Here is a 23,887-nt window from a genome sequence, read left to right on the forward strand (position 1 = left end):
AAATAGAATGCTTGTTAAAATATTCTTAGGGATTCAGCTCCCTATAGAATAAAATGTAAGAAGATTTTTTTACTCTGTTAATGATAGAATCAATCTCAACTGGGAGGAGTAGACTTTGCATTGACTACAGAACTACATGGTCAGGGCTAGTTCTTCATTACAATTTAATTTCTCTTTATTAACACCATAAGGTTGTTAGTTTCATATCATCAACCCAAAATCATAATTATAAATAGTTTAAACAAGAATAGAAAAATGATTCTAGAGAGATTTTTTTTTGTAAATTGAAAAGCTTTGGTGAATTTCAATAATTTAATTTACACTATAGACCATATATCTTATTTTGCTTCCTCTAATTTCTTGATTCCCAATAATTTTGACAAGAACTTCAGTTGTTTCCTTTGCTAACCTAAATATGGTTTAAATAAGAATTCATATAAACAAATCTCATAGCAGTCTGCAATACTAAATTTTCAATATTTATTGAGTTGTTGATTTCTAATAGGGTATTTCTCAATTTCTTATCAACCCCTCTTTAAAACTTAGCTATTGCTAAGAAGTTTTGAGCCTTTTTTTCTTAGTTATGTTCTAAGGTTTGAAAAATAAAAAAAATCTCTTGGGATAAAAAATGTTGTTGAATCCTCCGTATCTTACTTAAAGTAACTGTACTGTTTAATAATCTCACATTGTCTAAATATTCTGAATTTTTTAGCAAATACTATAAAAATTACCAAAAATCATTCAGTCCTATTGTTGATTTGCTTTCCTGTAGATCTCAAACTTACTCATATAAAAATAACTCCCTCAGTTTTCTCTAACTTTTCCCGAAGGAGACATGTTGTCCTTTAATCTTAGCAATTAATCTTTAATATACAGTACTTTGCTCTAAATATAGACTAGAAAATCTCTTTATCCATCTAATACCCATTACAGATACTCTACTTTCATTTCTAATTTGGTATTATCTTCTGAAATTAACTTGTATCCCTCTTTGATTCTAATGTTTATTATGAAAAGTTCTACTCTCAGACCAAGGTTTCCCATGTGGCTCCTCACAGACTTGGTTTCAGAAACACTACTGTTTGGAGTCTAAAAACTGAGCTAGATATCTTTTATAAAAGATATCCTTTGCATTCCACTAATATGATTCCTAAGTGGTAAATTTTATTCAGGAACTTTTAAAATCTATTTTACATTACAGTCTTTGCATGGCCTATATTGTTTTGTCTTCAATTCACTATCATTCCTTTTCGTTTCAAAGGATGACAGGCATAATTTGTAAATATTCAGGCTTTGTGAAACACCATTTGATTCTATCAACTTTATTCTGTCTCATCAGATAAATTGAGCAAAGTGGCTCACATATGTGCAATAAGATATATACTATAAAAAAGGACTTAAATTATTTTATTTTAAATTAAACTACTAAAATATAATTTAAAAGACCTGTATGCCATTTAAAATGGAATTGTATCCTTTAAAAAGTAAAAATATTAAAAATTATGGATGTTCTTCCATAAATGGGAGATGTATGCCAATTATTTGGATGGTCACAAATACTCTGATTCTCCTTTCTAAGCACAAAGAAAGCTAGTTATAAAGACATGCAATTAGCTATGTTAGTGATTTAGTTGCAGAAAACTGTTAACATTGAACAGACTAAAATAGTTTACAAAAGCAGTGACATTTTTAGAAACTAGGAATGTAACAGCTATTAGACATGTACTGCTGTTTTGGTTCTCTCATTATATGAACAGTTATATTAAGTATAATTATCTTCAGAATTTTCAACAACAGTACAATTTAAAATGACTAATGCCCCACAATTTACTAATTTTAGCATTCAGTCTACTATTTTTGTCTGTTCTAAATTTATGAATAGAAATCATACGAAGATAATAGAGCATAGCATAATCCCTTCAAAAGTATATATAATAGCCTTTTATGACAAGATATTTATAAACAACTCCTCACTCTATTTGTGAATATATTTTTAAATGCAAAATCCAAGCTACAGAATTTCTCCAAATTAGAAAGGTACTTAAACAGTCTTACTATATACCATATCTTTTTGGCAAATAAATAAATACATAAATAAATAAATAAATACTGTGCAATTCTTAAAAAGTACTATCATTTTGTACAAACACCTACTACTTCTAAATTAAAACTTTTATGTTTTATATCCTTGAAGATGTAAATTAATTTAAAATGCATAAAACAAATTTGTTTATACAGTATTTCTGCAGGCATTGTAACAGTAGTAACTATACTTCAAAGTATACTTCTCAACTGTGAGACAACTGAGAAAAATCCCACCAGTGTCAAAATTTCATAATTTAAGTTGAACCATTTAAGACATTAATCCTATCATATTAGAGTCCTACAGCGAAAATAAAAATGTTCTATTTAGAAAAATCTTTAAAATGTTAAAAAACCCTAGGCCTCTACTCTTGTACATTATAATTTTATAATTAAACAATTACCTACATATCAGTTATCAACCATATAAATTTACCATGAAACCATTTTTGTTTTTCCAAACCATACTATATACTTCCTTTTTAGTTAGCTATTCATACTTAATGGTTACCTCTTCCTCTTCCAGCCTCTTCAATGAATCACCAGCAAATTTAATATATTGTGTCATGAGGGTGAGCAGAGCAGTATATCGTGTTCGTAGGTCCATAAACTGCAAGTAAGAAAAGAATAATAAAAACATAATCTCCAGATGCCCTACATGAGTTGGATAAACGTTAAGTAACAATTACAATATTAAGTAGGCCTTTTGAAAGCAAAGTACACAACCCCCAGTAACAGAAACTGGAATGAGCTTATTACTGTTGTGCAAACCATACTAAATGGCAGTTTTCTTCTAAACCTCATCAAGAAGTACATTTATTATAATCTGCAATTAACAATTAATCCTGATTAAAGATTTTTATCAAGTGTAGTTTATAGGTAGAAACTTTCTTTTTGGAACATTGAAAATTTTCTGGAAATGGTTAGTAGTCAAGGCTGCAGAATATTATGAGTGTACTGAATGCCACTGAATTGTGCACTTAAAAATGGTTAAAGTGATAAAGTTTCCATGTATATTTTATAATATAAATATATAAAATTTTTCAAGTACTGTTTCTCTGTTTTACACTCCCTCCCTTCTCTGCGGTACTTGTATTACCTCTTGGATGATGAGATCTGCGGAGCTCTGCATTCTCCGGCGTTTCACTGGAGACTTTTGTTGTGAATCTACCATGGCCCGGTAGGTCATTGTTTGTAATTCATAGTCCTGGATAAAGGAGTCAATGAGATGAAATTAATTAAGGCAAAGAGCTAAAGCTTCCTAATGGATCTTAGTTTCACTGAATAACCTTAAAAGAAAAGATCACAAAACAATACTTTTAGAAACTTATCCAATCCTGACATGTTCACACAGTGGTAATAAAATCAGAAACATTTAGGGTGGTGAGGAAAGTTCCTAAGTCTCTTTAGAAACTCATGGAAACATTTAGTACAATATGCTAGTTACACTCAGCCTCCCTCTCCTCTAGCTAGACAATGGCAATGGGCATCTGGGTGGCTAAAGATGATATATTATTGAAGACTTCACAGTGCATGAGAACAGAAAATGTTATAGGTTCTTTAATGGGATACTCTAGCACTGTTAAAGGAGAGAGAAAGCAAGACCAAGGGTGAGAGAAGGAGAGAAAGAGGGAAGCAAGGAGGGTGGGGGCACATAGTGACTGAGAAATGAATTTTAGCCCTAGCCCAGGGGTGGGCAACCCCTGGCACGCGTGCCAAACATGGCACGCCAGTAACTTTTGCTGGCACACGAAACCCTCTCTTATAATCTTCCATTTACAATTTTTTCTTAATATCAACTTTTTTATTTTTCAGATAAATTCAGTGTAGATGCATCTTAGATAAATAAATAATTTTACATAACAAGTTATCTTAAAGACCATAGACATGGATTGATGAGAGAGGGGAAGAGCAATTTCTATGCCTCTGCCTTAACTCTCCCTGCCTTCCTAGATCCGACCAGTGTTTTGGTTTCATCCACATACGCTTGTGAATCTTTGTTCTCAGTGATGAATTTTGTTAAGTCTCGTAATAGGAGTAGCCTGACGGATGAAAGTAGTAGCTCGTGCCTATCTCTGAAGGTCACAAAATATAAACCTGATGTAACATCTGTCATTAGTGATGCAGCAGCAAAAGTCCCACTGATAATATCAAACGGAGTCATAAAGTTTTCTGTCGGACTACCAGTGTACATGTATACATTAAAAAAATAGATGTATTTTTCATCATATACTCTATTTTTATCGCTCGAATGAATTTTATTATTTCTTCAGGTTCTTCACATACATACACCTTAAGAGATATCAAGTAGGCATAACATGTTCTCAAAAAATTAGGGTTGGCACGCAGAAGAATTTTGAGTCAGAGATTTTGCTGGTTTTGGCACGCACTCACAAAAAGGTTGCCCACCCCTGCCCTAGCCGGTTTGGCTCAGTGGATAGAGCATTGGCCTGTGGCCTGAAGGGTCCCAGGTTTGACTCTGGCCAAGGGCACATGCCCAGTGGGGGGCGTGCAGGAGGCAGCTGATCAATGATTCTCTCTCATCCTTGATGTTTCTATTTCTCCCTCTCCCTTCCTCTCTGAAATCAATTATATATATATATATATGTGTGTGTGTGTGTGTGTGTGTGTGTGTGTGTGTATATATATATATATTTATATATTTTAAGAAATGAATTTTAGATTTGATTCCTAGTCAGGGCACATGCCCAGGTTGCGGACTCGATCCACAGTAGGGCGTGTGCAGGAGGAAGTTGATCAGTGAGGGCGTGTGCAGGAGGCAGCTGATCAGTGATTCTCTCTCATCATTGATGTTTCAATCTCTCTCCCACTCCCTTCCTCCTTGAAATCAATAAAAATATGTATTTTAAATGAAATTAATTTCAGAGCTCTGTATTTCTTATGTGTGTAGAGGGGCATGTGTGCATGTGCTGTGTAACATAGGGAAAATGAATAAACCAGGGGTTGCCATGTGACTCAGATGTCAAAGAATTAGAAGGTAGGTAGTGTCAAAAGGTTTCCAAATGAAGACTGTTTTCACTTGTTAACACAGAGTGAAATGACTTTTAAAGGCTTTGAAAGTTCAATGTAGAATCATATGCCCAAATATTAAATTTGATAGAAGTAAATAACTGAATCCACGTACCTTCACCGCAATTGAGTACTGTTCTGCATATTTTTGACATTCATCCATTTTGCTCTGTTTCATTTCTATTTCTGACACCAGCATCTATAAATACACACAATTTAGATGAAAAAGGACAAGGGATTCTATGCTACTCAACTACTTAAGATGCTCAGGAACTAAGAAATATCCACATCATTTAAAAGTATAGCTCCTTAACCCTTAGCACATAATATGTAATGTGCCTAATGGGTAAATCACAAACTTCTAGATTAAGCCATATAAGTGGCCCACCCACATGGGGTTCTCAAAGCAGAAAGTACAAAACTTCATAAAAGTTAGTCAAAAGTAGACTTAAGCCCTTGGCCCCCACCTATTCCTAATCATAACAGAACTAAAAATTATTGGGTCCTCAAGACAGAAAAAAAATCTCAAAGCACTGAACTTTCTGTCAAAATTAAACTTTCTAATTTTCTACCACTAACCATTTTCATTTATTTAGGATCCCACAAAACTATTGTGACCACCTAGTACCAAAGAGATTTCCATACTATGATTAAATGATCACTAGGAATTTGAAAATTACCCCCAACATGTTACCTTCTTATTCCTTATGCTTTCAAAATGACTTCCAAGAAATCAAAGTAAGTGATATGTGTAGTTCTACATTGCAAGATTTTAATATTTCTGATTTTTCCTACCTTCTTCCAAATAGCTTTTTGCTTCTTCTTTTAACAAGAAAAGGAAGATAAAGGTCACTGCTGACCAACGGCAGACACAGCCCTAGCACAGGGAATTGTGTTCACATACCTTCTGTTGATTCAGCTGTGTGGCTAGGGTTTTACTGTTTTCAGGCTGATTTTCCTGAATCTTCCTCTGAGTAATTTCAACTTGTTGGATCCAGTCATCTAAAGGGTGATATGTATCTCTGTAGTACTTCAGCGATTTGCCAATGCCTTCTAAGTCCCGTAACCTAAAAAACATAACAGAATAGTCACAGTTTCCAATAGCGTCCATTAGAAGGGTGATAGGTGTAGTGAAGAAGGGAAAGACAGAATAACTGTACTGCAATGCACTCAGTACAATTCAAGGGTACAGCACTCTGAAGCACATCTCTAAGGGCAATCACATTGGCTCGGGTTCAATCTAAATATTTTATTTATGGAGTTGTACATGTGATTATCCTATGGACAAGTCCAAGAGACTAAAGCTAAAAAGCAGGAAAACTGGAAACTTAACCATAACCATTATCAATCAGCATGCCTTGAATACCCAAAGCTTGCATCAAACGGCAGTTCACTTTAGAAATAAGGACAAGATAGTTCAATGAATGGTTCAACATGGACTGAGAGAGGACTTTCCAGGAGTTGTGATTAAATGCTTCAGTCTCTATGATTTAAAATCACTAAATTAAACCTACAAATCACATATGTTATAGAGATGAGATATTCTATATTTGAATATCATTTTACTTCTCAAGAATGGTCCTATATCATAAAAGCATTTTCTTTGCATTAATGTAAACATGAAATTAATGAGAAAAGACACTATTCTGTTTCTTTTAAGATGGAGACCTAAAACCATCTAATTTCCTTTCACTTTTTTATTTTATTTATTTTCAATGTTCTTATATCTTCCATAAAAGTGAACATCAGGTCACTGCAATTTCTTTACACTTCTTAGGTCTAGTATAGAGTGCTACATGGCTCATGTTCTTACTAAGTCTTGTAAGTTGGTAAAAATTTTGAATTATTTAAATATTGTGTTTGAATATTGTAAGCTGTAATAAATGGAGAACTATATTGTTTTACCCTTCAGAAATAAAGCAAGTAGATTAACTATCCAAATACCAGAGTATATCAGTAGTTTTAATAACATAAAATTAAAAATATTTATTTTGAAGTTAAATGTCTTATTTAAATCCAACATTTAAGAAATAAATATAGTTAGATAGAGCTCTTGAAGCGAACACAATCTATATATATAAAAGGCTAATATGAAAAGTGTCCCCTTGGGAGTTCGATTGCTCACTATGCAGTGGGCTCACCACCAGGAGGCAGCACAGAATGAAGGAAGGTCCGACCAGCAGCTGGGGAAGGGAGGTCCCGGCCAGCAGCTGGAAGCTGGGGAAGGGAGGCCCAGCCAGCAGCCGGAAGGCCCCAATCAGCCCTGATCACCAACCAGGCCTAGGGACCATACCGGTGAATGAATTTTGTGCACCGGGCCTCTAGTTAAGTATATGTCAAAATTAACTATGTATATGAAATTAACTATATATGAGAGATTTTAAAACAGCCTAATAAGTTTAGATTTTACCTAGATATAAGGATATACATTAAATCTGTACTAAAACTGAACAAAAAAAAGATACTAACCTGTTGTCAATCTGAACATGAACATTTTGCCACCTTTCGGCTAACTGATCAGCCTTTTCTTTGTGCCAGTCAAAATCAAGGTCCCGTTCTTTGTATGTCTTAAACATTTCATCACTGATGGCTTTAGCCTTCTGCAGCTCATCCTCCAATGAGTGGAATACCTCTCTCTTTTCATCTACTTCAGCCCGCCATTGCTAAAATACATTAATAGGTGAAAGTTATAAAAATGTGTCAACCACTCACTGGGCAAACACGTTATTTACCTAATTTTATAATTTATTTACAGCAGTCACTTGACTGCTATAAAATCAGAGAAAGGAAAAAGTATCTTTCATATACAAAAATAATGTATTAGGTTGAACCTGATGAGATTGCCAATATTTGATTGAACTTTGATCTTAAAAAAACACCTGACAATTTAATAAAGTTCAGCCTAATGAAATTTACATATAAAGCAAAATATATTCCATAAGCAAGTCTGCTACCTCCGTAAGTTGTTTTCATTGATTATGTTTAAGATATTTACTAATTTCATTGCTTAAAAATGAATGTACACATTAAAAATCACTAATATAACTTTGCACCATTGTTTTTCAATAGTTACACTCAGTTCTTTATACACATTTACAGATAGAGATGAGTACAACCACCAGTCTTTTTCCTTTCTTAGATTAATTCCTCTATTTGCCTCCTTGACTTTTTTTTAAATACATTTTATTGGTTTTTTACAGAGAGGAAGGGAGAGGGACAGAGAGTTAGAAACATCGATGAGAGAGAAACATTGATCAACTGTTTCCTGCACACCTCCTAATGGGGATGTGCCCACAACCAAGGTACATGCCCTTCACCAGAATTGAACCCGGGACCCTTCAGTCCACAGGCTGACGCTCTATCCACTGAGCCAAACCAGTTAGGGCTGCCTCCTTGACTTTTAAAATAACTGTCTCTTTCAGCAAGAGAATAAATTACAAATAATTTAATTTTTAGCTTCAACTCCTCTTGCTGCCAATATGAACTGATTATAAAAAGCTAATGTCAAGAAGATTCAAACTTTCAAGCTCTCTCCTCAAATTACAAATGCCTGAACATACTTATCTGCAGTAAGCTATGGCATTATAGAGATATGCCAACAGAATGAATGTAAATATAATCAAATTAAGATATTTAACAGTTGATGTTTGAAGATTGAAATGCTAGAGAAATATTTTTAAAGTATGATCTTGAAAAACAGCCAAAGGTGAGACTCATACCTTTAAAGTACTTATTAGATTCTCAATATTATTCTTGTCTGCTGTCACTGCTTCTTCTTCACACAGTTTCATTTCATACAGTTTTACAAGGGCTTCTGCAGCTTGAGTGTATTTTAACACCAAATTAACAGTTTTCAACCTAATAAGGAGAATTAAACAACAGCCTTCTATTGGTAAATGTTTATTTTCCCATAACGCAGTCCTGAAGCACCATTATGATACATAGTATAGCATGTTCTTCATGTTGGAACACTGACACATTACGTACAAGACATAGTCAGCTGACTGTCTTCTTGATAGATATAGTATGGACCACAGTGATATTTAGCAAGAGATTCCAAGATAAGATGGTCTTCTTTCAAGCCTTGGTTTAGACCAAGCTTGAGAGGAAAATCCTACAGACTCAACAGCTGAGCTCTTAAAACTTTAGGCAAAATGTGGGAAGATCATACACTGCGCCCTAATCTCTGTGGCACATTCCCTTTCAACATGAAGAAGCATCATAAATCTATAGAAACACTTAATATACTGGTAAGAGAAAATAAAAGTGAATTACAAATATTCATAAAATGAATATTTTAAATGTGCAGCACGATGTAAAAATAGGACAGTTGTCTGAAGCAAATTTACGTTAAGACAGTGGTCACATACTTCTCTATGTAGATGGAAGACATAGAGTAGACTTGGTTCATGTTCTGAAGGACCACACTGAGCTCAGAGCGTAAGGTAGGGACTGATGGAGAGGCCGCTGCCTGACTGAAAAAGTCTTCACATTTATTTGTGATTGTTCCCAAATCATCTTTAAGACGCTCCAGCTCTTTCTTTAGTTTCTATGAAAGAGAGAACAAACATTGGCATTAGGTTTTCACTCCAGATGGGGCATCTTTCTTTAAACAGTTTTTGTTTGTTTGCTTATTTTTTGTTAATCCTCATCTGAGGATATTTTTTCCATTGATTTTTAGAAAGTGGAAGGGAGGGACGGAGGAGAAGACAAAGGGAGAAACAGAGGGAGAGAGGGCTAGAGAGAGGGAGAGGGAGGAACATTGATGTGAGACACATGGATTGGTTGCCTCCCGCAGGCGCCCCAACCTGGCCGGGGATCGAACCCAGGTTCATGCCCCTGACTGACAATTGAACCCTGAACCCTCCGTGTGCAGGCTGACACTCTAACCACTGTGCAACACCAGCCAGGGCTTTTTCAACAGTTTTAAAACTCACGTTTTACATTATGATCATTGACTTAAAAATTATGCATATTCTTTACTTTTTCTTTATCAAGGGAACTAACCCATAGTATCAAGTTTTGTTATCAATAATTCCCTTATTGCTCATCTTTTCAAGCACAATCATCTAACTTAGTGCTTTTGCATGTAGCATATGGTCAACAAACGTCTAATGATTTGCACTGTGAGAAGCCCTTACAGCCTCCACCATGATAGGTAAAAGGGAGCCTATTTACCTGAGTCAGAGGTAGAACTGAATTAAAGAATGCTGGTTCACAATAAGCCATAAGAGCATAATCAGACCTTATGAAGTGATCACTGGGCAAAGTTGAGCATGTAAGAAGTTACAGGAGTTGGCAGTCATTAAGATAGTAATTTACTTTAAGTTAAATTTTACCCCAACACATTTACAAATCTCACCTCCTGCTCTGTGATTTTGAACACACTTTCATGCAAATCGTCTCTTTCCAGTGGAGTTCGGATCTGTCTGATCAACCGATCTTCACAGTTCTCTAACCGCAGTCTAATGTTTCTCACTTCAGAGATGTAGAGATTATAAACTGATTCCTCTTGCTCCTCTGTGAACGTAAATGTAATGTTTGGAAAACATCTTATTTTCTATCATTTGGATGCTCTTGCTCATGTTTTATTATGGCAGTTTTATTTCTACTGGAACATAGTGAGTCAGACTAATGATACCAGATATCATCACAAACCCACCCTAAGGATATAAACCTTAAAATAGTGACCTTACAATTTACAAAGAGTTAATAAAATTTCCCTAATGCCATTTGAAGTACCCATTTCTATCGTATCATGTCCAAGGAAAGTAATATATTGCTCTTTTATGTTCAGGAAAATGTGAATTGTATTAGTTGCAGATTACCTAAAAAATTAAATAAAAGTCCTTAAAATGAAAGGTAGATTAAAATATGTTCATGTTTAAAATTTTTAAAAATAGAATATTACTAATACAGCTTTTGTTTCTAAGTAATATCAGAAGAGTTTATATTAAAATTTATATTAAACAAAAATTAACTAGACAAAAATCTTTTCCTTTAACCCCTTGTGTAAAACCCCAGTTTGGTTATGGAAAATCTCTACATCTTCCTCTCAGTTTTGCTGTGAATCTAAAGATCCTCTAAAGAGGAAAGTCTTTTTTTAAAGTCCAAGTTTGGTACATGGAAAAATAACTGAATCTTTTCTGAAATGAAAAGATCATTATTCTGAACACTACATTGCAAAACCATGAAAATGTTGAAAAGCAGATGCATTAAGATGCCATCATTTGTCATACTATTTGGTTGGCATCTTTTTATTAATTCATCAACTAGAAAAAATTAATCCCTTTTTGCATATTCCCACCTGAAACATGCTTTTAATTTTTCCACAACTGTGTCTACCTATCACAGGCTGATAGGTAGCATAACACACCTAAGACTGAAATTCCCATTGAGAGCAGAAATAGCCTGTATTAAACACCTATGGGGGGTGGGGGTGGGGACGAGGACCCCCATACTTTACCTCTTTCTGCAGATTTCAGAAGTTCTTGGTAATACTGCTTACACACATTAACCTCCTTTTCCAGCTGTGTGATATCTGGGCCCGAAAATATCTGGGATTCCTGGCTATCCTCCAGAAAATCTTCAAAACGAGACTGTAGATTACTCAGTACTTGCTGATGTTCACCAGGTAACATTGTCTTTACCTAGAGAAGACCAATGATCATATAATTGAGTGACTATAGTACTGAGTTAAAATTAAATGGGACAGATCTCAGGTTAAAGTTTCATGGTATAGGCCAGTTCAAATCAATAGCCATAAATACAAGAACCATTTGAAATTAATTTTCCTCTTTGCTAACAATTTCAGGTTTTAAAAAACAAAGAAGAACAAGACTCTAAAACTCATTAAATGAAATTAAACTGGACTCATCTCTAGAAGTCCAAACACTATATCCTGTCTCCCTATCAAAATATAAGCACTAAGTGGAATATGTGATCTCCAGGTGACCCCAATTCTTAGAAAGTGCCCCGTAAATAGTAAGTATATAACAGCATGGAATGAATGAACGAATACGGGCTCCGCTGGACTCCATCCTATTGTACAGCAAATACAAACTCTACTCTTCATGACAAAGTGCCCCACATTTTTGGACAGATTAGGTTGATGTGTAGATTTACTTACTGAAGCCACATTGCTAGCTCGAATTTTATCAATTTCATTGATGAGATAATGCCAGGATACTACACTCTTCATGTTTATGTGAGTCTCATGCCAAAGAGTTAGGACATTCTGGTACTGTTGTTCAATTCTGAAATACATGAAAGAAAACACAGATCAAGCCTTTTCCCTCCCTTTGAACACATGCTACAATTTCTCTTTTTTCTTTCTTTTTTTTTTATTTAATGTATGCGTGTGTGGTGTGAAATAGCCTATGTTTGCTAGTTTTAGATCCTTCTGATCCTGTGGGCCCTGACAAAGTATTGATTATTTCTTTAACCTTCAGAGAGCTTCCCAAACCAGGGGTCTGTTTTTAGCTAATGCATACGAACCTGTTTGCAAAGTCAACAGCTTCTTTGTTTGGTGGAGGGACTGAGAAGCACACAGAGGGGACCATGGCCTCATTCCCCGTGGGGCTGATGACCTTCCATTTAGCGCGATGAGAGTTGTTCGCCAGAACACATTCATCGTCTTTGTAAATGGTTATCTGGTTTAAAATGAAGAACAGAACAACCAAATGAGATCATTGTTGACTAATTTTTTTTTCCATACCCAATCTTGGGATTACTTTTTGTTGTTTTAAGGTGGAAAACTTTACTCGTGAGCAATATGACCTCACTTTTTAAATATATGAACAAGGCCAGAAACTGGTCTGTTTCTAGGAGCTTAAGTACCTCAATTTGTCTGTAGTCACAGATGGCTTTGATTGGAATAGATGTTTTGAGTGGACAGTCAGGATTCCTTGGCTTCAGCTGAATTATGGTTTTTGCTCTCCCCACCAGGCTTGCCACTGTGCTTTTATACTGCAAGAGTTCTTCTTTCTCCTCCTAAGTAATAAATAAGATGATTTTAAATGGCAAAAGACTTGTGGTCTCTGTTGTTTGGGGGCTTTACAGAAATGCAACCATCAGAGAAGCTGCCCTGACCCCAAGGTCTAAACTTTCAACCCCTCCCCACCCCCTCTTACATCACCCTTCCCTGGTTCGGTTTGTTTCATTGTTTTCTTCCTCCTTAGCATTTACTATTATCTAACATACACATATATTTTACTGATTTACCATGTTTATTGCCTACGCCCACCTCTAGCCTGTAAGCACCATGAGGGTAGGGATTTCTTATCTGTTTTGTTCATACTCTGCCTCCAGCACCTAAAACAGTACCTATGATACAGAAAGTACTTAAGTATTTGTACTTGAATGAACGCACACACACACACACACACACACACACACACAAAACACTGTTTAAGCATTTTAAAATATCAAAGCTGTCATAAAAAAATACCTTTTTATGTTACCAAAAAATACTAAAACTGAATGTTTAAATGCTTGATTGAACAAAGTGGAATTATCAAGAGTACTAATGAAATATTCAGTTGTGCTTCCTATAAAAATATAATAAAAACCACCGAATTCCCATTTTACATTACTAATGAAACTCCTAGGTAATCTTCTTAGTACCATTGATTCCTGAACAAGGTCTTCCAGCTTGTGAATGCTGCTGGATCTATCACAGCTGTACTTCCGCTGAATGGCATCTTTCAGATTCCTCAAGTAATCAGTGGCTTCTTTGGCGTCATTGAAAAACTAGGGAAAGATGAAAACTGGTAGTTAAAGTATATTATATGCCAATAAAGTACAGAGTTACCAAGTTCAATTACCAGGGCCCTCTGTGTACCCCTCATCGGTGAGAACAGAATAACATCAAAACAATGCAACGTAATAGCCACATCCCTCCTTTATCCAAATAACAACTCTTGAACTTGGATAATTACGAATGAACAATAAATGTCCAAGGTTTGTTAGATTCCAAACAATTCTTAGGTAGGGGTGAAAGTCCAAGAGTAATTTAAATCTTCTGGAGAAGAATACATTTTTAAAAAGAGTTCTTGGTAATGACTCTCTGTAATGAAAATACTTCCTTAGTAAGAGATGTATTTGTAAAATAAAGATTTTTTTGACACTTTAAGATTGTTTTTATTAAGGATTTCCTCCTTAATAGAATGCTTCAAGGTATCCTTTATGTCTTACAAACAAAACATTTCAGTTTATTTCCCCTGCACCTTAGGTACATGTGTCTGACAATAAATGATGAAAGCATTCTCTGTGAGTCAGCCGAAATCACAATGCCATGGACAGAAGTGGCGATTCCATCACATACCTCGAAATAGGCGGTGTTCTCCTTTATGTGCTGCTCCACACACTGGCACAGCTGCAAGACCCAGCTCCACTGTGTCTGCATTGCCGCTCGGTAGGCCTGAGAGGTAAAACCCAGTCACTGTCAGTGGGGAGAACAATGACATCCATACACAGCAATGCTTTCAAAGGATAAAAGACTCTACTATCTATATAGATGGTAAGATTTTTTTTTTTTAGCAGATTAAGACTTGAAAATTAGGGTAGTGAATGTCCCTCTAATCTAAGATTATCACTTGCCCAAAGCCAGTCCTAGAAGTTTAAATGTCAACTTTTTAAATCAGTCCAGTCAATTTCTTTCAAATTTAAAAGTTTGTTTTTTTCTTAAAATATATGGAGGAAGCTAATCTTACATGAAAAGGAAATTTAACATTTGAAATGGATGCAAGCTGACCCTTTACTTCTTTCTCACCACTCCTTTTTCTACTCTGTGGAATCCTCGCATTTCCTTTCCTTTATGACACTGTCCCTTCATCTTTCTTTCTTCTCTCTGAATTTTTGTATTTCTGGATCATAAAATACGCCTTTGACACAAAATATATGATATTGTAGTTTTCTCTTTGTTTTTGCTTCTAAAACTAGGCCAGAAGCTGTTGGGACTGGGGGAATTAATTTCTTTGTTTTTACCAGGAAAATATTTAGGGAGGTGGTGGTAGGGTAGAGAAGAGAGTATGCAATCAATCCTATATCACTGTAATTCTGGAGTTATAAAAATCATAATACTAAAATTTTTATTAAAACATCTGTTTGCTTTTACCTTTATTTAAGACAAAGCATATCTTTCATGAGGGCAAAAATATTGTATAAGATACCTCCTTAGGGGAACATGAAATACCCTTTTATATTTAAGGTGCAATTCACTGCCTTCCAGAAGAGGGTGCTCTAGATGCTTTAAGTAAGCCTATCATACTTCCTCCTTTTGGAAAATCTCATTCCTGCTGAGCCTATGTTCAGGCAAGCTTTTGAATGGAATGTACGTGCATTTCCAACTGCACTGGAAATCTGGCAACATGTCATGATCATATTACCTGTTCCCTTAAGTGAAGCCACTTTGAGTAAAATGGCTATAAAAGACCTATCGTGCATTGTTAGATTAGTAGTTTCTTTTTCATATAAAATGTGAAATATTGTTGATAACCATTATCCATGTACCCACAAGACATTGCCTAGGCCAATGGAATCATAAAGATGACTAATCTTATTCCCAAGAAACATGCAATTAGATGAACATTTCTACATAAAAGTAATCAGGTTCACATTCACATTTTCTATTTCCATCACAATTCTTAACCTATAATCATATTTCCTAACAGCTTTCATCTCTCTACTCTGAGGACAATTCCATTTTTAGTTTATCATCGTACAAAAGTGTATCCAGACCCCTCATTACTCTAATTTCCTTCCCTTATTATCCCTCCTGCTCTTGTGTCTTTAAGATTCCTATCTGGCATTTCACGTGGATGCAAAACCCTATTTTCATATAAAAAAAGGTCAAATGTAACATTCCCCAAACTCCCCAATGAGACCTGGAATTTTACTAATCTTTTGAGCCATGACGATTTCAGTGAACAAAGATATTTCTTTCCTCAACTGAGACACTGTGAAGCACGTCCCGTTGTAAGCACAGCTGCATTTTCCTCTGGAAACACACCACATCTATCCATGTCTGATGCTCCCTGCCACCTTACTTAACCTCTCCTCCCCCTCTTGTTAGTCAGATTTAGAAATTCACTAACTCTAACCAGTAAATATCAGGCCAGAAAATTAAACACACCACCACCGCCGCCGCCGCACAGGCAACCTGATAAATCCCACATCAATTCTCCACCTTCTGGATTAGAAATGTGCACTCCAGTGAGGCCTTTCCAGGGTGTTATTTCAATGCACCTCACAAAACTAGATCATAAGTACAATTATTAATTAAATAACAGTAACTAATACATCTTAAGAACATACTACGCACCATAAACTATACTAAGTAGTAACCTTATATTATTGCTCTCATTCTCACCACAGCTCTTCAGGTTAGGAGCAATTTTCCCATTTGGGTAGGTAGGTGAGGCTTAGCAAGGTTACATCACTTGTGCAATGGCACAAGGCAGGAGGAAATAAAACATCAAGCTTGAAAAGTCAAGGTCCTTCGTATTGACTGCAATTCGCCTCTTGGGTTATAGGGTTGACAAAGGCACCTTTACTTTAAGTGATGGGCAGGTGACACACGTAGATCAAGGGAAGTGAAGGCAAATCAGTATGATGTGTCAGAAACATCACTGTTGAGCCAGGTTGTAATAAAAATTGGATAGTTGGCATTTTTCAATTTGTCAGCAATAAAAAAAAATACGCAGGGTGATAATCGAATGTGGATATTCAAGCATGACTATTACGCCTCCTGACTCACCTCAATAGTTAATCGTGCTGGGTGGTTTTCCAGAAGTAGCTGCTCTGCTATCTCCTGAACTGACTTAATATTTTCTTCCTTTTGCTCCAGTTCTCTCATTAATTCCTAATTCAAGAAAGAGTTCAGAAATGTGTTAGAAAATAATCTAAACCTGAAATACCACTTTAATATTCAATTACCGAAGTTGCACTTACAGCATGGTAATCTTTTTTCCGGGATATGTGGGTATTTCTTTCACTCCAGTCATAAGCAACTTCCTCTTCTTCTTTTTCATTCAACCAAATAAGTTCATTCGTGGCACGAGTTATAAAATTATGGAGGGTATCAAGGTGCCGTTCCTGATTCCTGGATGTGTTCTTTATAAGGGAAACCATTGTAAGAATCATGTCTTTGCCAAACAGAGATAAAGGAAACAGAAAATGTAAAAAAAAAACTTACCAACAGTTTTGCATACAGACTCTCTAACCTGTGCAACTTTTCTGCGTAAGTTAGCTTAAGAGGCGCCGTCATTTGGATCTATAACATGGTATAAGAGAGACACCAAGGTTAGGAATCTTGAAGAATTCTGATTCCTACTCAATGTATCTATTATCTTGTCACAGGGTCTTTACATGAAAAGCAAAACAACAGTAAGCTAAAATGAAATAGACACAGATTTTGATATACCTCACTGATCTTAGCTTCTTTAAGGCTACATTCAAATTCTTCAATAGCTCGGTGAACATTTTTATGATTTTCTAAATGGCTTTCAACACTTGGCAAATCTGATCCCCATTCAGTGCGGTCCAGCTGCCCCTTTAAACAAAAAGACTCTAGGTTAAAAAAAAAAGAAAAAAGAAACTGATAGCAATAAAGATGGAAACTTTCAGGTAAACACTTTCTTACCTGCATCTCATCAACCCAATTCAAAAGATCCTGAACAAATTTCATGTTGATTTCCTCTTCTGTTAAGTTCTGATCCAACAAAGAAGACTTTAGAAGGGGCTTTCGGATCTGCATCAACTTCAGGGTTTGCAATGCATTTGTCTCTACTCCTGAATTGAAATTTGGAACTAATCCTGTTGGGAAACCAGGTGTATAAACTGGAGTGAGGGATGGAGTCAGGCGGGAAGTCAGACCTGATGACAGGCCAGATTTCACACTAGAAGGGGTCAGGGAAGGCGTTAAACTCTGGGTCAGCCCTGAGTTCAGACTGGGGTTTAAGGTCTGTGCAAATCCTGAGTTTAAACTTTGAGTGATTCCTGATATCATGAGCTTCGTCTGTTCTGTCGTCAGCATGCGTCCTTTGCTGTACACTGAGGAACATTCATTCCTTAAGGCCATAATTTCATCGCGCAGTTTTGCAACCCTGAAAAGAAAATCAAAAGGGATGAGCTATAATATAAATAGCATTCTTTATAAAGAGTGAGCCCTAAGGTAAACTATGGACTTTCGTTAACGATAATGTGTCAATACTGGTTCATCAATTGTAACACATGTATCACACTAATGCAAGATGTTAATAGGAGAAGGAGTCATATCAGGAAGCATATGGGAACTCTGTACTTTCCAGCCAGTTGTTCTGTTAATCTAAACTGCTAAGTAAAGTCTATTATTTGAAAAATTCATTGTAATCATATTGATAAAATTTTACACCACGTTTTTTTCACGGAATTGTACCATGAGCACTTTCATTATCACACAGTCTTTTTTATAACTACCATTTATAATGAACATAATTACTAAACTATGATGTGACAATTCTCCTCTTATTTGACCTTTAGGAAATTTCCAAATTTTTTGTTATTATAAAACATTTCTCATCTAAACCAAAAGTTTTTTATCTGTATTTATTTAAATGTTTTATTGTTATAATTCCTAAATTGTTATTGATTCCTAAAAGTGGAACAACAGAATTAAAGCATCATTTACAATTTTTGCTTTTTTAACTCTAGGTTTTTTTTTAACTCTAGACTTTTAACTCTAACTTTTTTTTAACAAAAGGACAGGGCATGAATAGGTAAGTAGCACATTTACCTCTGTACCAACTGATCTGCATGGTAGTATTTTCCATCAATCAGTATCTGCACATCGATTACATGCTGGCGTAAGAGGTTCTCACATTCAAGTATATAGCCGGCAATTTCTGCTTCATTCTGAAACTGCACCCCCGATTCTAATCTTTTAGAATCCTGTATTTTAAGAGAAGTCAATATTAATTTTGTGAAACAAAGTTTCAAAACTAGTAAGATATACTGGAACACAAGGCTACTTGAGTTCTCTTTTTTCCCTTACGGTTCAAAAATGTTTTGCCTCTGTTGACTATTTCTCCATAGAGCAAATTCTGCTCATAATATTTAACAAACCTTAAGTTTCAGTTGACAAAAATACCAAGAATTGACCAAATGCTATGCAAACGTTTTAGTTCATCCAAATTCACAGATTCCTCTCCCACAATTCCAAAGGCTCCTAAAATTAACTTACAGCCTGAAGAGCATTTCGAGCAAGTATCAGTTTGTCTCCACAGATGACACTGTCCCTTTGAACTCGGTGGGCAATCTGCTGTAACATTTCCAACCTGAAAGAAGGAACAAAAGAGAATATAGCCTCTCCCTCCGAAGTCGCAGAGTTCACAATCGCTGAAAAATGCCGTCCGCTGAGACTAAAACACAATCCCACACCAGTGATTCAATACCTGTGTCCATCCACGGATTCATTGCCGAAGCTAATGCAGGAGTTGATCAGTGTTGGCCCGCAATGAACAGAGAGAAAATTTTCATTTGAATCAAGGCTGGTTCGAGTGCTAGTAGTGTTACTAAACACAGAATCACTACTATGGTAGCTGTAACTACTACTGTGCATTTTTATTCCTGAAATTATATTCCTTCTTGACCAGTAAAAGTAGACTAAAAAGTAGGTCTGCAGAAAGCTCTACTTCTAACGGTGAAAAAGTGGCAGCTGAATGTTACTGCTTTAACGGCTCCTTAAATATGCTCCTACATGCATATGCAACACACAGAAAATAATACGCTGATAACTATTCAAAAGAATCTCGCCTAAAGCCACGAGTTTGCTAGCTGAGGTTTGCCTTTTGTAGCTTGCGTTAAAACCCTGCAAGTATGGACAAGGCAGGCTGATGGGGCGGCACTGAAAAAAAACCTGGCCAAATATTTTCACCAAGTGTCATCCAATTGCAACCACCTAAAAAACAACTCAGATGCCTCATCGAAGCCCAGGTACAATTAGTAAAAGTTAGTCAGGCAATAGCAATCATCAGCTAAAAAACCACAAATATTCAATTACAGCCTGACTTTTATAAAGGGCCAGGTCTGTACCCAAATAACAATAAGGCTGAACGGTGGCATTTATAAGCATGTGTAAACAAATTCATGTGATGAGAAAGAAAGTACATTCCCGTTTAAGTGGCATGTCACTTGTTTGTCAGGTTAAATTAACTGGAGAATGACCCATTTACCTTTCTTTAAGTGACATGCTCTCAGGAATGTGACTCTCATCTTACTACAGTTAGTTTATATTTTTAAAAGCCAAAGTGCTAAGTAGACTATTGAGACAATGCTTGCAAATTTCATTTGTCTATGCTTGTTTTTCCTTTCCTGGAAAAGAATTTCTCATTTGTCTTCTACACACTCTCATGCCACATAGCTATTATTTGCAATATATATAGTTAATGCCAAATAACTTGTTGCTTCAAGAAAACTTAAAGTATTTATCCAAACAAGCTCCTAAATATCTTCTTAACCCCCAACACTACAAAGCCAAACTTGCTTTGATTTTTTTTTCGAAGGCAAAAAAGGGGGAGTTTGAAAGTGCCGTATCAAATACAGTATGTCCCCAAAAACTGTATGCACACTTTAACAGCTGACAGCTCAATTTTGAAAATGAAATGTATTTTAATAAACACTGCCTTTATAATTAGTCAAAGTGTATATATACTTTTTGAGGGGGACATCCTATATAGCTAGTAAACAGAAAATCTCAAAATAGTAACAGCAGCACCTAATGTTTATTAAGCAATTATTATGTGCCTGGAAATCAACTAATCATTTTACATACACCACTTCACCTCATACTCATAACCACCAAATGTGGTAGATACTACTACATCCTCTTCACAAATGAGGAAACTGAGGCTTAAAGAGATTAATAACCTTGTCTAGAATGACGTGGCTTGCAAGTTGAGCTACTAATTTAATCCGGGATGGACTGATTCCTGGACCTGGAACTCCTACACTGCCTTCTTTTGCTAACATATAGTTAACTCCAGCTACTATTCTGATGACTAAAAAATCAACTCCATATCCCTTCTCTAGCAGACTTGGCCATTACTCCAGATGATTAACTTAGTATCTCACTTGAATCGCCTACAAATGCCTCCTCCATAAAAGTTCCATCAAGTTTATTTTCGTTCCAATGATCCAGTTATGTTGATATAATATTAAGCTTTAACAAGAGTGTGAGCAGTAATTTCATAAAGGGCTGACAAGTTAGACTTGCCCTCGTATTGCCACTGCTTTATGTCCCATTTCAACAATGTTGAGGTCAAGTGTGGGGCACAGAGAGCATGAGTATACTGAGCGCCTCTCCATGTGCCCGGCACCATGTTAAACATTGGCCACACAAGGAGCAGTGAAAACACGTTTTTCTCCACATTTTTGGAGCTCATAACAGTGGAACAGGTAACCCTTAATCAAATGATCACAGAAATAAATACAGAATTACAACAGAGATAAGTGCCATGAAGGAACAACACATGTAAACACAAGAGTTATAATAAACAAGACATCTGCACCAGCCTAGGAGACCATGGAAAATTTCTTGAGGAAGTAACACTGGAGCCGAGGTCTGAGAATGATGAGGAGTAAAGAGAGCGGGGCAGGATGAACTGGACTTCCCTGCCAAAGGAGCAGAGGGCTGCAAACCTCCTGGGTATGGAGGAGGGTGGGACCTTGGCACTCAGAGCTCCTGAGAGAGCCAGTGTGGCTGCGGGAAGAGAGCGAGGAGGGTGTGGTGTGAGAAAGGCGGAGAGTGGAAGCCCAGGCCCATGGAGCTCACAGCTAACGAGGAACAGAGATCCCAATTCCCACTAGTCAGGCTGGGAGGTAAGGACTAGAATGAAGACAAATGCATCCAACACATGTCTCCCAAAGCACCTGCCAGGGCCACTGAGTAGAGGAGTAGAGACAGAATGATGAAGTCAGTGACAATTTTATGGAATAAATGCACTTGTAGGGAGAACTTAACCTGATATTTACTGAGTATTTTCTGGGAGCCACCTCACTGCCCTGTAAATGGAGGCAGTCCATACTCTGGTTTCCATGGCCCCACAGAAAGAGGGTCACAGCCAAAACTATAAGAAGCTAAATAAGTTCTTTATGGACCTGTAAGCTTCCGGATCCAGGCCCTGGTGCTTTAAAAGCCAGTCAGAGGAAGACAAGTATCACAAGATCTCACTCATATGTGGAATCTAGTGAACAAAATAAACTGACGAACAAAACAGATCCAGAGACATGGAAGCATGGAACAGACTGTCAAATCTCAGCGGGAAGGGGGGAAGGGTGGGATGAGATTAACCAAAGAACTTATATGCATAACCCGTGGACACAGCAGTGAAGGTGGGGGGACAGGGTCAATAGGGGAAAAAATAAAAGCCAGTTTGAGAAATTCTCATGGCTACTTGGATAGGCTTTAAACCTGTTACCATCTTATTAGATGAGACTTCACAGACCAAACCAGCCTATTGGATCTTTTTTGAACATTTACTTCACTGCTTTAATCCCTCAAACCTCTTAGAAGAGTTTCTAGATAAGAAAATGAAACATCAGAAAGATTGAGTGACTTATCCAAGGTCACACAGCCAGAGAAACAGAAAAGGGAAATGTTGGTCCTAGGTCATTCTGCTCCAAAATGTGAGTTCTTTCCATGAGAACAAAGAGACGCCCACTCATCCTCTGGGTTTCCATGGCAAAAATAACTCAGCTTACCTTTCTACTTCTGGACGCAGTGCCTTCTCCCTCTCGAGCATGGCAATGATGAGCTTCCCCCACTCTTTTTCTATGTCATTTGGATGATAACCTTGAAGAAGTTTGATGCGTCCAAATTCTATCCAAATCTGGAGAAAATTAAAAAAAATTAATTCAAAGCAAGTATGTAAAAACAAGTAAATGAATAATTACACTTGACAAAAAAAGGAAATTTCTGCTTACCTCTAATAATTTATATAGGCGTTTGATTTTTGATTTTTCTGTCTCCTTTGGGGGAATTTCTGTTTCTTTAAACTGTAAATACTGATTGTAAAGTGCCTAAAATGAAAGGGAAAATAAATGAAGGCTCAACATTCAAAGACCTGTTTTCATTATGGCATAATGTTACCACTTCAAATGCTACCGACTGTGTCCTATGCATTCAGTGGAATTCTTTTATAAAATTGATACTCAAGGCCTATACCAACTGCCAGAGACTGGGTTATGTAAGACTTGATGAGGGTGTAACTACTGATGTGTGCTGTGATTCAGCAGGTGCCACACCAGTGTCTAGATCAGTGGTTCCCAACCTGTGGGTCGCGACCCCTTTGGCGGTCGAATGACCCTTTCACAGGGGTCGCCTAAGACCATCCTGCATATCAGATATTTACATTACGATTCATAACAGTAGCAACATTACAGTTATGAAGTAGCAACGAAAATAATTTTATGGTTGGGTGACAACATGAGGAACTATATTTAAAGGGCCAGAAGGTTAAAAACCACTGGTCTAGATAATGAACCGTGGTAGAACTTACTAGGGCTCTATTAACAGTTTCATCAAACAAACAAGAAAACACATCCTAAAAGACACACTTTCTGCCCTACCTGGTCTGGCTCAGTGGGTAGAGCGTCAGCCTGTGGATCAAAGGGTCCTGAGTTTGATTCCGGTCAAGGGCACATACCTTGGTCCCAGGCTCCTCCCTGGCTCAGGCCCTGGTCAGGGCTCACGAAGGAGGCAACCAATCAATGTGTTTCTCTCACATCAATGTTTCTC

General features: G+C 36.5%; 1 protein-coding gene across 10 annotated transcripts in view; it reads right to left on the reverse strand.

Moving 5' to 3' along the window:
* DST (dystonin) overlaps positions 1 to 23,887 on the reverse strand; it is a 421,009-nt gene that overhangs the window by 149,702 nt on the left and 247,420 nt on the right. For 8 of the 10 annotated variants that reach the window (XR_002829777.1, XM_023755570.1, XM_023755569.1 and 5 more), the window contains exons 13-35: positions 23,074 to 23,169; positions 22,852 to 22,979; positions 19,334 to 19,427; positions 18,887 to 19,041; positions 17,756 to 18,218; positions 17,537 to 17,665; positions 17,309 to 17,386; positions 17,065 to 17,226; positions 16,871 to 16,975; positions 14,438 to 14,533; positions 13,738 to 13,863; positions 12,952 to 13,104; positions 12,610 to 12,764; positions 12,242 to 12,368; positions 11,579 to 11,762; positions 10,475 to 10,632; positions 9,483 to 9,661; positions 8,832 to 8,970; positions 7,582 to 7,775; positions 6,017 to 6,179; positions 5,228 to 5,311; positions 3,182 to 3,289; positions 2,594 to 2,692 (exon numbers count right to left, since the gene is read on the reverse strand). Coding sequence is in view for 9 of the 10 variants with exons in the window: in XM_023755570.1 (XP_023611338.1) it covers positions 2,594 to 2,692; positions 3,182 to 3,289; positions 5,228 to 5,311; positions 6,017 to 6,179; positions 7,582 to 7,775; positions 8,832 to 8,970; positions 9,483 to 9,661; positions 10,475 to 10,632; positions 11,579 to 11,762; positions 12,242 to 12,368; positions 12,610 to 12,764; positions 12,952 to 13,104; positions 13,738 to 13,863; positions 14,438 to 14,533; positions 16,871 to 16,975; positions 17,065 to 17,226; positions 17,309 to 17,386; positions 17,537 to 17,665; positions 17,756 to 18,218; positions 18,887 to 19,041; positions 19,334 to 19,427; positions 22,852 to 22,979; positions 23,074 to 23,169 (3,375 nt within the window). In the remaining variant the exon portion in view is untranslated. Of the gene's footprint in view, positions 1 to 2,593; positions 2,693 to 3,181; positions 3,290 to 5,227; positions 5,312 to 6,016; positions 6,180 to 7,581; positions 7,776 to 8,831; positions 8,971 to 9,482; positions 9,662 to 10,474; positions 10,633 to 11,578; positions 11,763 to 12,241; positions 12,369 to 12,609; positions 12,765 to 12,951; positions 13,105 to 13,737; positions 13,864 to 14,437; positions 14,534 to 16,870; positions 16,976 to 17,064; positions 17,227 to 17,308; positions 17,387 to 17,536; positions 17,666 to 17,755; positions 18,219 to 18,886; positions 19,042 to 19,333; positions 19,428 to 19,544; positions 19,712 to 22,851; positions 22,980 to 23,073; positions 23,170 to 23,887 lie in introns of those variants that run through there. The other 2 variants (XM_023755577.1, XM_023755578.1) reach the window with 1 other exon arrangement.

This window comes from Myotis lucifugus, unplaced genomic scaffold (genome assembly GCF_000147115.1).
Source record: "Myotis lucifugus unplaced genomic scaffold, Myoluc2.0 scaffold_80, whole genome shotgun sequence".
Lineage (NCBI taxonomy): Eukaryota > Metazoa > Chordata > Mammalia > Chiroptera > Vespertilionidae > Myotis > Myotis lucifugus.